The sequence below is a fragment of the Polyodon spathula genome, chromosome 13 (assembly GCF_017654505.1).
Source record: "Polyodon spathula isolate WHYD16114869_AA chromosome 13, ASM1765450v1, whole genome shotgun sequence".
Lineage (NCBI taxonomy): Eukaryota > Metazoa > Chordata > Actinopteri > Acipenseriformes > Polyodontidae > Polyodon > Polyodon spathula.
The window spans coordinates 34591327-34606326 of record NC_054546.1 but is presented as its reverse complement, the minus strand read 5'-3'; the positions used below and the strand labels follow the sequence as shown (position 1 = coordinate 34606326).

Sequence of the window (15000 nt, the reverse complement as noted above, 5' to 3'; positions counted from 1 at the left end):
TCACTCTGGAAACATTCCACAAGGCTGTGCAGGAAGCCCTCAGCAAGTTCAACGAGGATATGAATCTGTACACTCTGATCTCAGCCCCTGCTGTGCTGGGCAGCACCATCCCTCAAGTGTCCCCCAGCAGCCAACCTGGGACCCTGCAGCCTCCCATGGCACTACTGGACTTCCCGCCATTGGCTTGTTTCCTCAATAATGTTCTAGTGGCTTTTAATGACCTGCGCCTCTGCTGCCCTGTCGCTCTGGCCCAGGACATAACCATGTGCTTGGAAGATGCTCTTGTCAAAGTACGTGACTTTTTTTTTTTTATTATTATTTCTTTAGACAGCTTGTAGCATGTGTATGAAGCATTTTGCCTACTTGACATTATGTCTTTTGCTTTATACTTGAAGCCTCTGCTCTCTGGTTTGTTCAGGTGACAAAGATTATCCTGCTGTTTCACCGTGCAGAGGAGACGGCGTTCAGCAGCAGGGAGCGGGAGCTCTTCCTCCAGTTCTGTTCTGCCTTTGCTGAGGACATGGTCCCCTTCCTCAATCGCTGCTTACAGGTCCTCTTCCCACCCGCCCAGGTTGCACAAATACTTGGTAAGTGTTCTGTGACCTATGTCTCTTAATTTTGATAGAATAGTGACATGTGGGGTGGGGATACTATTCTTAATGCCTTTATGATAAGAATTCTTAATTATATATATATATATATATATATATATATATATATATATATATATATATATATATATATATGTGTGTTTTATTTTTTTATTTCAGGAATCCCACCAACTCAGGTCCACAAATACATTTCCCTGGGTTGCATCAATATGAATATGGTTCTGGAACCTCTGGAATTTATTTTACCCAAGAAGGAGCTCATCCCTGTTGGCCCAGATACCAGCAGTGACCTGGAGACCATGGTGTCACCTGGACTCCAGGAGGGGCTTACTGCTGCATTAGAGTCTAGTTCTGGACCCATGGAAGATCAGAAGAGTGAGGTGCCTGTTGAACACACAGGTTCCGCTTCTACAATTTCAAGTGAAGGAACACCAACTGAGAACACACAAGTAACGCCTGAATCAGAGTTGACATAATGAATGATTATAGTAATCTGAGACAGGCTCCATGACTGTTCATAATTAAGTTTATATATATCGCTGTGGAGCATCTCTAACGTGGAAAGCATGTTTGTGCACCATCCGAGTGAAACGACCATATGAATAACATTAAATCTAGAGTTTGTACTGTACAAAGTGATCCACCATGTTATTGTTTTTTTGATTTAGGAGAATTGGCTAACTTTGCTGTATATATTCCTTGAAGTATCTGTGTGATGGTACTTCTGGGGTGTAAATTTAAATTATTAAATCTATTTCATGTTGATTATTCTTAGAACGTTTAGGTTGGTGTGGTTTAACTGCCTTCAGTGAGATTCAAGATTACATATAATTATATATAAAAACCTCTTGTGCTTTACTGGCATCATTGATGCACCATGTCTTAAGATAGAATCATAATGCAATTTTTTCAGCATGTAAATGACAAAAAAAAAACAATGAACATGCTTAAAACTTTTTATTGCTTGAAAGTAATGGTTTGGAATAAGGTATTATATATATTTTCACAAATGTGTTATGGGTAGAGTTTTTATTTTAAAATTGATAACAAAAGTTCCACGTCAACAATATGGGTCCTTATTTAGTTAAAAACAGTACATTCTTCCTGTTAAACCCCTTCTACATACTGCAGTGCAGAAGATAAAAAGCCATTACTGTGCATCTCACATAAACAACCTTTCTGTTAATCAGAACAGCTGTTAGAATTGTCTGCTTCACTGCTGCATTGTGCTAAATTCAGTGCCGTAGTAAATGGAGATTCTCCTTCAAACCCTCGCAAAGTAGGATTTCCCCATAAAATTATATTTGCACATTGTTACAGTAGTGTACAAAGCTGTTGGTATTTGAGGGATTTTAACACCCAATAACTTAAACACAACAGGCTAAATTACTGCCTGCACACAGCACTGCTTCGCTAGTTTTCACTTAAATTGCAGAGATGTACCAATATGTTTGGTAAAATTCTTCCTATCAAGCACCTCATTTTACTTCTTGCTATTCCATTAAAGAATAAGAGAGTCGCGTAGAATTTAAATAGAAGAATGTCTAACTTTTTTTTTTAAGCTTTAAGATTGCAGCTTCATTTTTTTAAAATCTAAATAACTAGTTAGAACCACTTTGAGCTTAGACCCATCGAAAATTAATTGCTTGCTTGTCTGTAGTTTTAAGTCCTTTGTTTGTACCGGCATACAGATTTAATTCTGTAACATTGATCGAAGCAGTCAGAATATAAATATTGCATGCTGAATTTATTTTTCATCTTTTCTTGACAAATTTCTTGTTGGCGGTGTTGGGGTTTACCCTGCGTCGGCCTGCTCCGCACTGGCTGTCCCGGATGTTGAGGTTAGCCGCCCGGCTGTAGATGTCGTTTTCTGCGAAGGGAGACCCCCCAGCAGTGTAATCGGGGTCAAAGACGTTGGTCTTCTGCCGGGCCTTGCGGGACAGCCGCTGCTGTGGGAAGTGCTGGTCCTCCACAAGGTGGGGGTTGTTAGCATGCTTCCCACCCTGGGGCTTTGGCAGGGAGTACTGCAAGAGGAAGGCAAAGACTATTCCTTGTACATGGTGATTTACTATTCTCTTGGACTTTGAATCAATACAGCAATACACCCATCCACACCAAATAGTTTTTTTTAGCAAAAGGCTGAGCACACACAAAACTGATTTAAGAGAAAAAAAAAATTAAATTAAACTACACAATGCAAGCGTGCACATTTTAAAATCTGGATGATAATGCACACACTCACCCGCATTCCTTTGGGATTCAGCACCTTGGGGTTGCGTGAGAAGTGCATCTGGACACTGCCGTCCTCCTTTATCGTCACTGCAATTTTCTTCAAGGTTTTATTCCCGCAGTTTGGGCAGAAGACTTTTGTCATGTTGGATGTGGTCCTTAAATATTGGAAAATGAAGATGCACCTCATGGTCACAACTCAGCCTCTCCCCACTGCTGTAAAATGGAAGTCTATCGCCTATTTTTATGTCAACTAGCGCAATTTATCTTGGTGTATACGGTCAGATAAAGGACACATTTGTATTTTATTTAAAAAAAAGATAAACCTAGACCATAAAGCACCACGTTAGATAATATAATCCTAAAATAACTACTAGTAATTGATTAATTTCAGTATCTTAAGAAGCAGTCTTGTGCTATGCTAGCACAATATATGTGCATAACTAAAAACATTTTGCTGTGTTGAGTTAACTCCACAGAGACTTACTATAAAACCAAGGAAATTTTTTTTATTCCGAAACCTCTATACATGGTATGCAATGTTGAAAGAATTAAAGTCTTCAGTGTCTACTGGTAAATGGGTATCGTAATACTCCAACTATTTAAGTTTTGTAAATATTTCTCCCATGAAGAGAAACAAATGTAATCCTAAATGTGTCCATAGAAACAACTCACTTGAAGCATGCGTGGCACCGCAGGATGTAACTCCTGGCTTGAGTGATTAACATTCCGCTGACTGAGAGCACATGGAGCCCAATCTGAATAAGAACATTCTGTAAAGAATCAGAAGTGAACTAGGCATTACTCCAACTGTAAGTTAAGCCATATTCATTACTAAAAAAGATATGAATGTGCATTTGAAATAATAAGCATGTAATGCACCTACTTGAATCAGCCCCAAGTCTGAAGGCTCCAACAAAGCTTACCTGCATGGCGAAATCTGTAGTCAGACACCCAACTTGCATTTTGGAAGGAGTTTCACAGCACCCCATGTCCTGCTGAATCTGTTTGATATTGCTGGGGGTTATCCAACCTCCATCATCATTATCATCATCACCAGCAGCAGCTTCCCCTGCCTTTTCCTCTTCTTCCTCACTCCCTTCTTTAGAGTCCCCCTCCCCTTCATGATTCTCTCTGGAAAGAAGATCCTCTACACCTGTGGAGCTGTCTTGTACTGACACCAACTCAGCATTCTGCATGGAGAGAACCAAAAGCCACAACAGTTTTATACAAATAGTAAGCATACTTTTTTTACAACAGTTACATGCCTCTCACAACTAGCTAGAAAATTGAGTATCTGAATGTAATACTTGTTAGGAATACAAATGTGATATTGTTAAAAATGGTGCTACTGATGAACTGTAAAATGAAAACATGTTAGACGCTACAGCGAATTCCAAATTTTGTGTTTCAGGTTTACTGGAGCCCTCAGTTTTTCCAAAACTCACCAGTAACTCTAATAGATCAGCTTCTATGCTGGGCAGTGGATTCCTCCAGAACTGGAAGGTGTTGAACTCTGAACTCTCTGGGGTCTGTGACTGTGTGGAACTGATTGCAGCAGCATTTTCTTGGTGCTTCTGCTTGGGGGAAATCAGGTACAGCATGTTAGAAAGATAACACCCCCAGTCAAATGTGTAAACACCACAAAATATACATAACAAATGTCCCATAACAGGTTCATCAAAATCAGACAAGTGATTAAAAAACTACAAGAATGCCTCAAAGTCTGCATACAGTGACCAGGGGACAGTTTCCTCATAACAGAAGTACAACAGTTGTAACTTCAAGACTTCTTTCTAGTAAGATGCATCTGCTTGTTTCCTAAAACCTCCCGATATTCTCATGAGCATTACTGGCTCTGAGTATCAGTTAAGGGTGTAACTTAGAAAAACAAATCCAATCTTTCTGGCTGTCTAAATGCAAAGACTCCCTCATATTAAAGTGTGGTGTTACTGAAGATTCAAAGAAACTACTTATTGTTAAGCTGCCATGCACTTGCACAAAAATATGACTATGTGTTCTCCTAATGGTGGTGCTGTGTATTCGCAACCTCCACATTCATCTCACGACTACCCAGACCACTTGTGAACTCAAGTAGAATTTCAAGAACATTTACAGACACACAGATTTGGGATGTTGGTTTGGTTAAAGTTGCTTTTGGGGAAACGACCTCCTGGTCAGCTACATGTTTTTACCTCACCTTTGAAGGTAGATGAAATCCAGCAATATTTACTGGGGCCTCTGGATGTTGTCGAGTGCTGCTCACTTGGACCTGTGGACACAACAGTATGCATTTACTTTGACCTTTAATGTCACGAGTAACATTTATATCACCCACCACAACAGCAAATACAAAGGTATCAGTTCATCAAATTTAGCACTAAGAAAAAATACACATGCATAGGCTCCTACATCACACCCCCAGATGCGGATGCTCTCAGTATAAAAACCATATGAGCACCACCACTTTAGTTCATACCTTTACTTACTTTTCTTTCCGGTTCATGTTTCAGATGGTTGATTCCCACATGTTCCGACTCAAGCTGGTAGGTCAAGGCTAAAACCTTGATGTCTGTTGCCGACAAGCTTGGGTAATCACCTGTCTTTTTGGAGAATTCAGTCACTACAATAAGAAACAAAGGAAAGTTACATTTAGATGAGGATTTCTGCAGAGAAAAGCACATTATGGATTTCCCAAGAGGGGAGGTAACACCCAACAGAACACTTACAAACATAGAGGGTACTTTGTGGTCATTCAGGGAGTGCTGTAGTTATTCATCCAATGAGGAAGGCCAAAGAATAAGTGTGTTGGTTACGAGACATCAAGCGACAGACAGAATTCCATTAAAGTTAATGGAGTATTCTGCTTATAGAACGTACAATGTATGGAAAAGAAAGTGTTTTATCCTAAATTAAACAGTTTAAAATTAACAAAGTGGTCTATTTAGAATAGTGAAATTTGTCTAGCTGGATTTTAATGAATGCAAAACGTTTTGATATATATATATATATATATATATATATATATATATATATATATATATATATATATATATATATTATATATATTTTCACTCTGCAGCGTTTAATACGAAAGTGTTATTCAAAACATGTTGTATAATCAACATATTCAACAGAATGTCCAATATCATAAATGTTAAGGAACAAAAAAATGCTTCGATCCTACAGCTGTGTTACATGTTGGCGTATAGAGACATTTTATACATTCTGTTAAAGACATAAACAAGTTTAATATACAAGCAGTTTATGGTTAAAAAAAAAAAGTATGCACTCTGCACAGGTAATAAAGGAAAGGAAGTCAAAATGTTACCTCACCTAATTGAATGAACTCTGGAAAGGGATCCTTGAACTGAAGCGTGTATGGCAAAAAGGCAAGCCTTTTTTTTGTTTCCTTATCACGGATTTCATTCACAACTTCTTTGATGGTATAAATGTTCTTTCCAATGTCCTGGGGAGTGGGGAAGGCATCTTTTTAGAATGACATGCACATTTAAATATAATGTCATCTTTATTTAAAAGGATGTATTAAGTAAAATAATTATGAAATCAGTTCATGATGGATTGCATAACAATTTACCATGCACTCACAAAATGTATGACGCGTGACTTTTGAGCACCCTGGTAGAGATGCTTTTCACTATGGTTTTAAGACACGTGCTAAAATAAAGAATTACAGGAAGACTTTTTTCGAAGTTAACTGAAATTAATATATGTGCGGGTGTCTGCTTTTTTTTTGGGGGGGGGGGGGGGGGGGTCCTATTAGTATAAAAGTGTTATTCTGCCAGCAAGAAACCCCAAACAGCTTCCAGTAGTTTAACACCAGGGTCGAAGAAAGATAAATGTTGCATATCATATTGTATCGGCCTTAAGTTTACAAAGGGAAATTGGTAGCAGCATTTGGTTTTGCGACGTGCAGCAACTGACTAGCGAAATCACCTCCCTTACTTAAATTATTACTCGGTGGTAATAAAAATCCTACTGGTATAACATCTGCTATAAATATTTAACATAAAAAATGGAGAAGTAGTTTACGTAAAGGGGTGGAGGGGGGGTTAGTTATTCACAATTACAGGCATGCAATCGTCCAAACACATTGATTACGTTTACTGGTCCGGGTAGCGATACATTCATGTACTGAGCTAGTGTTCAAAATGACATGCGTGCCTCTAAACAAGGTAATACTTTACGAAGACCCGACACACGTGTGAGTAGCAGTAACTGCCAGTTACACAGTCTTAAATTACAAGAAACGTAAACAAGTGCCCCATGCAGGCTGTGGTTTTCTGTCAAAACAACTGTGTGTGACGACCGTACAAAAAGACAAAGTCGACATGACGCATTCATGAAAACGCGTGCTTTTAAGAAACATTTTTTAGCCCCCTACCATTAACCGTAAACCATAAACACGTTCTGTTCGACTGCTCCGGATCGCTGGTTTTGCTTTTTTTTTTTGTTTTTTCTTACCTGTAAAGGTGCATTCTTAAGGAAAGCTCCAGCATCAGCAACAACATGTTCTACCATGGCCGCAGACATCTTGAAAGCTGTTTCAACCCAAGCCTTGCGTCGATTGGATAGAAGTGCTGGTCAAAGTTCGGAGGGTCTGTGTTCCTGCGTTTATTTTTTTTCCTTGAAATAGCGAAAATAAATTTATCTCTCTTTCTCTGAATACAATGTTGTACATACCCGCCTCATGTAGGCAGGTTAACCTGCCATTAAAGTTGTGAAGCACAAACGTAATGACATGCCTTTGAGAAAAAACACTTTTACTTATCCCCCATGCAAGAATAGTGAAGCTTATTACAGTAAGAACACTGTGGAAGGTTGGAAAACAAAGTGATGATTAGGAATGGAGACACAGTTATATGGACACAAACACTGTCATGGCTCTGGGTATGCAGACATGGTATGCGGCAAAGCTGAACGATACAGAGATTTCCGCTTTCTGATCGCTCTTTAGAAGATCACTTTGCCTGCCCATTTAATTATGATTAGTTTAAAAACACAAACTGGCTGCAAAACGTCATCACACGAAATTCTGCTACTCGAGGTAAAAACTACTCTAATGGCTTTTATAATGAAAATAAAATGTATGTAGGCCTATAGTGACCATACGGAATTGTACAGTATCTAATATGTACGTATTTAAAATGTGTAGTAGTATTTATTTAAAAACGTATTCTAAAAAATATATTTGGTTACGTTGCTCTTGTGACAAGAGGCAGGGGGCGGGAACTATCTCACTTTTCACTTTTCCGGTCAGGTTGCCGATGTCACGTGACCGTGTGATAGAGGCGGAAGTAAAGTAAACAACAGCGGAGCCTGGCTGAGAGGTAAAGCAACCGAAATGTTTGTTTGTTAACTTAACGCACCTTCATTCTGTCTCATAGTAGGTTTGCTGTGTTAAATAAAATAAATAAATCAATATGTTATGGAGAAAAGAAGAGTATCGTTATGCTCCGCGGCTGCAACTACCTCTATGTTATTGTCACGGTACTCAGCAAATACCGTTGTGTTGTCTATATAAAGGGAAACCGAGCCGTAGTGTGACAGTGGTTTGTTTATGATACATTTTTTATTCGGTTAACTTGAAAATGAACTACTTGCAGACATAGGATGTGGTTTAATGTTACATTGTAGCAGAAGACCGACGTCACCCAGCCAGGTGTGTTTATATGCAAGCAGTACACCACCTGATCGCTTCTTGTTTTTGAAAATTCTGCAAGCCGTGTTTATATTGATTTATTACACGATGGGCACGGAAATATAGTAACAAGAGGAAGTATTTTTTATGTCGCCCATTTGAATCGTAGACACTTCAGGCCATTTATATATACTTCCGTAGTTGGAGACACGTTTGTTTTCAAGAACTTTGAATGCCTTTTAAAATCAATTATTATATCGAAATAGTTATGGCTATATAACTTGTACTTCAGACTAGTCCTGTTAATAGTGAATCAATATAAAGATGACATAACATAACTTCGGTCCTAAAGAACTATAAGAACGTTTTGTTATGATTCAGGGTAGATACGAAGATGCAAGGTGTTTTATTTCAGAATTTAGCCACCTCCGTCGGTTTCTTATTACAAATCTTTTGCATTGACTTACTGTTTATAAACCCTAGAAACCGTCCCTGCGGGAAGTCATGGCTTAAAAGTATATTGCTAGAATAGTGAAGTAATATATGGGCACAGGTTTTCCACTGCATCATTCCCATCAACAGTCATAAGGTAATTTCTTCAAGGGTACTATTGTCTGATACTAGCCTAGTGTTTCTAAACTAAAACCAAAATGAATTACCATATGGTACATTGCAAATCTATTTGGAAGCCCTTAAGAAGAATGATACAGTTATCATAAAACCTTAGTTGTTGCTGTCAGAGTAAAATTGAGACACTGTTAATCTTCAGTTTGATTCCTAATATAATTTTAATATTACCCATACCAATTAGGATAACCGGTATAGTCTTGATAGTTAAAAATTACAGTACTTCAAAATTACACTGCTTCTGTAATCAAAGTTAACCAAATGTAATTACAGTTGCAGATCACATGTTTCTGTGTCCAAGTGTTGTAGTATTTAAATTTTAGCCAGTTGCCTCTGATCAATGTAATGTTAACATTTCAGAGTATAAAGTACTGTGCAGCACAGCTGTAAGCCCTAGTAGACTAAAAGATAACTTGCTAGGGTTTTTGTTGTTTGCAGTAGCTGGAGATAAGTTATTGGTTACTACATGCTCCAACAGTGCAGACACAGCAGTCTGTCTGAATTTGGATTAAGTTGTCTTTACAAAACTACAGATGTTCTTTTCTTTTTCCTTTAGTTGTAAGTATGCCTACTGATTCTGCTATAAGTTTTAGTATAAGAGAAATTAGATTGATTATACCGTACTTGTATATACTTACCTGTCTGATACTACCTGCCGTGTGTATTTCTAAATAAATATACACAGAGAAAAATAGCATACAATCAGAGTGTGCCTTTATTAAATATGCAAACAGAGACACCTCCATATATTACCACAATTTGACTAAATTATGTTAATACCAAGTTTCGTCACAACTGGATAACAGGTTTTCCAGATATATGGAAAAATGTAAAGTGTGACATGTATTGACATGTGGATGAGTGTCTCCCTGCGAGAGATACAGTATTAGTGATAGCTTTACTATACATCATTTTTTCTAACATTTTGATATGTACATAAAGCCATAAGTACATACTTTACATTAATGATGGATTGGTAACACTGACTGCAAAAGAATATCTTACACTGCTGACCAGTCTTAATTTGCTTCACAAGCTGATCTGTCTGTATGGAGCAGTAAGTGAGTGTACTCTGTTCTTTACTGTGTTTTTATTGATGTCTGCTTTTTGTTTTGGTTTCTTTAGCGCTGTAATGATCTGTAATGGCATCTGCCAGTTCGAGTAGAACTGGGATTGGCCCAACCTCAGAAAAATCACAGTTGACCTTAAAAGGTAAGTAACGTAATAAGTACCCCATGCAAAGTACACAGAACTGCATCAGTGCATTGACAATGTTGTCATAAGTACACTACGTGTAATTCTTAAGTATTGTACAGTAGACTCCCAGCAGAAGTCTTGAAACATTCTAGTCTGCTCTGAGTCTGAGATGCAGCCATCTTGTGACGTAGAGGTGCTAATAGGTAATGTGTTGCTTTGTCGGCTGCTTAGTTTGAAGCAACATATTTAATCGATATTGCAGCAAGTCTTCATAGCAGTATGATCACAGCACCAGCTTTGTTTTGTCAGTTTGTAAAACTCAGCTTTTCTAAAGTACAAAAATACAACTATCTGTTTGTTGTAAAGTCTATTGAGTGAGCTCTCGGAAACTACAAACTTCAAGAGCATCCACATGTGGCTGTGTAGTTCTCAAAACCATGTCTTATTAACTTGAATCTGATCCCTTGGAAAAAAAAAATGAAATATTGTGTGGATATTCAGGTCTCTGTTTTTTTAATTTATAACAATGTATTTAAAATGGAAACCAACTTAAATCAATAGATTGGGTTGTAATGAATAGTGTTCAGGTAGCATTGAGGGGAAGTAGAAAAGGGAAACTTTTTCAAAAATCTCTCCATTTTCTGGAAAGTAGATTGTATTATTAATTTCTACTTCTGCTTTACCCTTTTTTTGTTTTAGTTTATCATTTATTGCCTGTCGTACTGTTATGAATTTGTTTTGCTATGAATTAATTTTGATTTACACAAGTTATGAAGATACCACTAAGTGGTGCTGTTTAGCTGTGCACTGCAATTCATTTTAACTGCATGTTTGGTATGATTTTTAGTACAGGCTGAACAATCAGAGTTACTGTTTTCTGAGCTTATAACATCTTCATCCAAAGTAGGCTTTGAACAATGCTGGTGTTTTCTTTTGTCAGTTTTATCAGCAAAGCCCCAGTCCCCCAAAGCACCCAGCAGAAACTCCCGAATCAACTCCTTTGTGGCAGTCACCCCAGACGGACTATCAAGTGAGACCAAAAAGACAGGAAGACGTAGCGGGAATCCTGAGCTCCAGTGGAATGAAAATCTCACTTTGTAAGTTTCAAGCTCACCTTTCCATTGGGTGATTAGTACTCTAAAATAATATCAATAGTAACACACATTTCAATGTGCTGTGAAAACAGCCATGATATCAATGCATTTTTATTAACTTATGTTCTTTTGGTATTACAGAATATCTTTTCATTGTGTTTAAAGCTATGGATGATGAGTAGTTATTTTACATTTTAGAAATGTAACAATTCAAACATTTGTATACAACTCAGATAATCAATCTAGTTGAAACTGTGATCTCTAACAACAGCTAAGGCATAGTACACTTTCAAATACAATACAAAATGACTTTCACCAAGTAAATTTCATGGGAGTGTATGGATAATGACAGTATTGAACTTCCGTGCTATAATTGAACAGCCTCACTCCTCTTCACACTCACTCCTCTGGTATTGTATGCACACAGATAGCTGCAGTATCCCACACATTTTACAGTAAAGTACCATTGTTTCTTACAGTTTAGCCCTCTGTGCATTGTACACATACTAGCTTGTATGCCCTTCTGAAACCTGCTTGCCACTGCTTCTATGTGCTCTAAATACAGGAGGTACAAATCCACTACTACTATAGCAGAATAAGGTTATAAAGTTATATATAATTTTTTTTTTTTTTTAAATAAATCACAATTTTAAAAATAATCACCTTTCACATACCATGTTTTTTTGCCAATTTTCCATTTCTCTGAAAACTTGGAAGATTACCATATGAATGTCAAATGTCAACAAGTAGAAATATGGAATTTATGTCAAACAGTTTACTTGGAAAATCATCAGATCCTTAAAGATAATTACTTCAAATGGTCATAAGCACATTTATTAAAGTATAAAGTTATTAAACCAGAAGTAAATAATTACATACAAGAAAGGATTTGTGTACAGTCAGGAAAACAATGGTTTGGTCTTGTATAGCCAAACCATGTCTTGCTGATCTGATGTAGTGGAAGGTAAAGAGCTGACAATGTAAAAAGTTGAAGGTACGTTTTCATACATTTAGTAAACATTGCAAAAAGTACCAGTCATGTAAGTTTTCAAATACACGGAGAACAATGTAAATAATAGAAATTACAGTGCCACAGCACTCTGCATCGACAAGCACTATTTTTGAGGTGCCCATTATTCACGAATTGTCTGTTAATCACATATGGTATGTAAACTGCTAATGCTACAAAGTAGTGTACTGCTGTTGTTTTTTAAATACTTGCATCTGCTCTCCTTGTCGTAAATGCCTTCTTAATAATAATAATAATAATAATAATAATAATAATAATAATACAAAAATAAATCTTCTAACAGTTGATGTTATTCGTTCTGTAACATACACATAATGTACCTACAATGATAAATTTTATTCAAATTTGGTAAAAACCAAGTGCGTCTCTGTGTAACACACTGCAAATCAACTATCCACAATATGTGCTAAAATAAAGGTGATATGCTGGTTACCAGGAGAGATGATTGAATTAGAACTTGCATCACAGATTGACTACACTTTTTGACATCAGTATTTACTGCTAGTGAGGTACATCTTTTGCCTTACATATACATAACTGTGTTGGGGGTGTATGGGAGTTCCAAGGGAATGTGAGCAGGAGTGTGTTCTTTGCATTATAAAATCTAACTACCTATTGATTCAGCACTAGCAGTAGTTGTCTTTACAGCCATGGCATTAGCAGGATATAATTAGAATGTAAACTGAATGCATGATGTACTGATCATGACTGATCAGTATTTTGTGGTTAGCTATATGTGTTCTTTTACTCTTTACACCAGCAGCCATCCTGTCTTTTGCAATTTAGTGACAACAGTCTGTCCATGCTTGTTTTGAAGAGCAAAGGCACTAGTGATTTAAAAAACCTGTTATTCTGGCATAGAGTACAAAATACTTACTGTTTGCATTTTCTACAAAATGAGCCAATAAAAAAAAAAAATCAATAAATGCATTTAAAAAAAAAAAAAAAAATCTTCATAATGTTTTTCAGAGCTTGCATCAAGTTTTCCACAAATCAGATGAGTTCTGTTCATGTTTGGATGGCTGTCCACATCTCAAATCTGCCCTTGAGTTAGTATGTTTTTGGTCAGACGTTTTATAGTGGATGATCACAAAGACTGTGCTACTACCCTTGCAGCCCTGTGCTCCTTCTAGTTCAGGGTTTTATGCACAATCTAGAGTGTGGTGAAAGCCCATGTCGGACACAGTGCTTGTGCTGCTTCTTGATGATTTATTCTTCGTAATGGTGGTGATGCTTGGTATTGGATATGGCTAAATGTGTGTTCTCTTTTTAAATTCCTTTCCAGGAATGTTACCCCCCAGAGCCGTCTGGACCTGAAGCTGTGGAGCTGTCACACACTGAGAAACGAGCTCCTCGGGAGTGCCTCCATTGACGTCTATGACACTTTAAAGAGCAACAATGGCAAAAGTAAGTGTATTTGCGGAGAAGATATACAAGAAACAACAGTACAGGTTAAAAGCAACGTTCAAATTGGCTGTTGAAATGCGAGGAAACAACTGACTCGGGTGATCAAGCCAGCTGCTTTTAAATAAAGAAAAGCGCTCCTCGTGCGGAAATAAGTCCCATTTCTTAATTAGTGGTCAAGAGAAATGCAAAGGAATAAGTAGCAACTGCTTTCTTTTACTATGTTATAAACAGCCAGCCATTCATAGCAAGGGCTAAACAGACTTGGAAACCTTAATGGAACTTTTTAAAACAGTTTATTTTTATTACTGAATGAAAGTTTGTGATGGATGACTTCCTTCTTAATCCCTATGGATCATCAATTCACTTAATGGTGGCATTGTCAGTCATTTTATTGAAAGGGTTTAAACGCAATGTCAAGGCATAATATGTTTGTTAAATGATAATACAAAAACATTCTATATTATTTTTTTTGAGAAGTCTACCTTGGTCACACTTCTCTTAGCAGGACCATGAAACTTGTTTTTTTCTTCCCAAATATGCGTACGAAAATGATTTTCTCATAGGTGAAACTTCCACTTACTTTAAAGGTTAGGGCCAAAGTTCAGAGATTTCATTACATTTTTAAAAGGGCACTTTTTGTATTAAGAATTAATTTAAGACTGAGGCAGCTATGAACAGGTTTCTCAAAGCCTTCATGGGCACTTGTGCAAAATAGACCTCCTAATCGTGCCATTTATTGAAGTAATTTTTTCCTTTGCAATTAATCAGGCTCCAAGTACTGGAGATCAAGTCATTTCAAAACAGTTGAACTCCCTATTTGAATGGAATGAGCTTCACAAAGATCTGTATATCAACTCGGAATTGCATGATTGGCAATTGGGTCAAGCAGTCATGCATGCTAGCAATTCCTCTTTTTCTATTTTTTTTAGGACTATGTCTTTCTTTGATAGAGTGTAAAGTTGTATAGAGGCTGACAGTCTTTGATAACACTAACCCAGGAATAATATTTTAGTGTAACAACATGACACTGTTGCAATAATTCATGACCTTGGCCAGATTCAAAACTAGGCCTTCTACTTTGCCTCTCTTCTAGACCTTGTTTGTGCTTGTTTGGGGATTTTCTGCATCAAGATAGTACATTAG

The 15000-nt window shown here is 37.2% G+C and overlaps 3 protein-coding genes across 6 annotated transcripts in view; 2 read left to right on the top strand and 1 right to left on the bottom strand.

Annotated features, from left to right (window-relative positions):
* Window positions 1–1457, top strand: part of LOC121325773 (conserved oligomeric Golgi complex subunit 8-like) — a 3575-nt gene extending 2118 nt beyond the window's left edge. Inside the window, exons 3-5 of the mRNA XM_041268770.1 lie at window positions 1–290; window positions 419–587; window positions 771–1457. The exon at window positions 1–290 is cut by the window's left edge and continues 529 nt beyond it. Of these exons, the coding sequence (XP_041124704.1) occupies window positions 1–290; window positions 419–587; window positions 771–1087 (776 nt within the window). The 3' untranslated portion in view covers window positions 1088–1457. The remainder of the gene's footprint in view (window positions 291–418; window positions 588–770) is intronic.
* A 96-nt stretch (window positions 1458–1553) lies between these two features.
* On the bottom strand, window positions 1554–7961 carry LOC121325774 (RNA-binding protein NOB1-like). Its single transcript, XM_041268771.1, has 9 exons — window positions 7326–7961; window positions 6177–6309; window positions 5330–5463; window positions 5041–5112; window positions 4289–4417; window positions 3767–4033; window positions 3516–3613; window positions 2854–2998; window positions 1554–2635 (listed from the first exon to the last, which is right to left on the bottom strand). Exons 1-9 carry the CDS (start codon window positions 7392–7394, stop codon window positions 2366–2368), a joined length of 1317 nt encoding a protein of 438 aa, XP_041124705.1. The 5' UTR covers window positions 7395–7961; the 3' UTR covers window positions 1554–2365.
* Window positions 7962–8119: 158 nt separating this feature from the next.
* The window catches only part of wwp2 (WW domain containing E3 ubiquitin protein ligase 2), a 69291-nt gene continuing 62410 nt past the window's right edge, over window positions 8120–15000 (top strand). For 3 of the 4 annotated variants that reach the window (XM_041268082.1, XM_041268083.1, XM_041268079.1), the window contains exons 1-4: window positions 8998–9091; window positions 10255–10341; window positions 11267–11423; window positions 13736–13857. In XM_041268082.1, the coding sequence (XP_041124016.1) occupies window positions 10272–10341; window positions 11267–11423; window positions 13736–13857 (349 nt within the window). In that variant the 5' untranslated portion in view covers window positions 8998–9091; window positions 10255–10271. Of the gene's footprint in view, window positions 8192–8997; window positions 9092–10254; window positions 10342–11266; window positions 11424–13735; window positions 13858–15000 lie in introns of those variants that run through there. The other variant, XM_041268081.1, reaches the window with a different exon arrangement.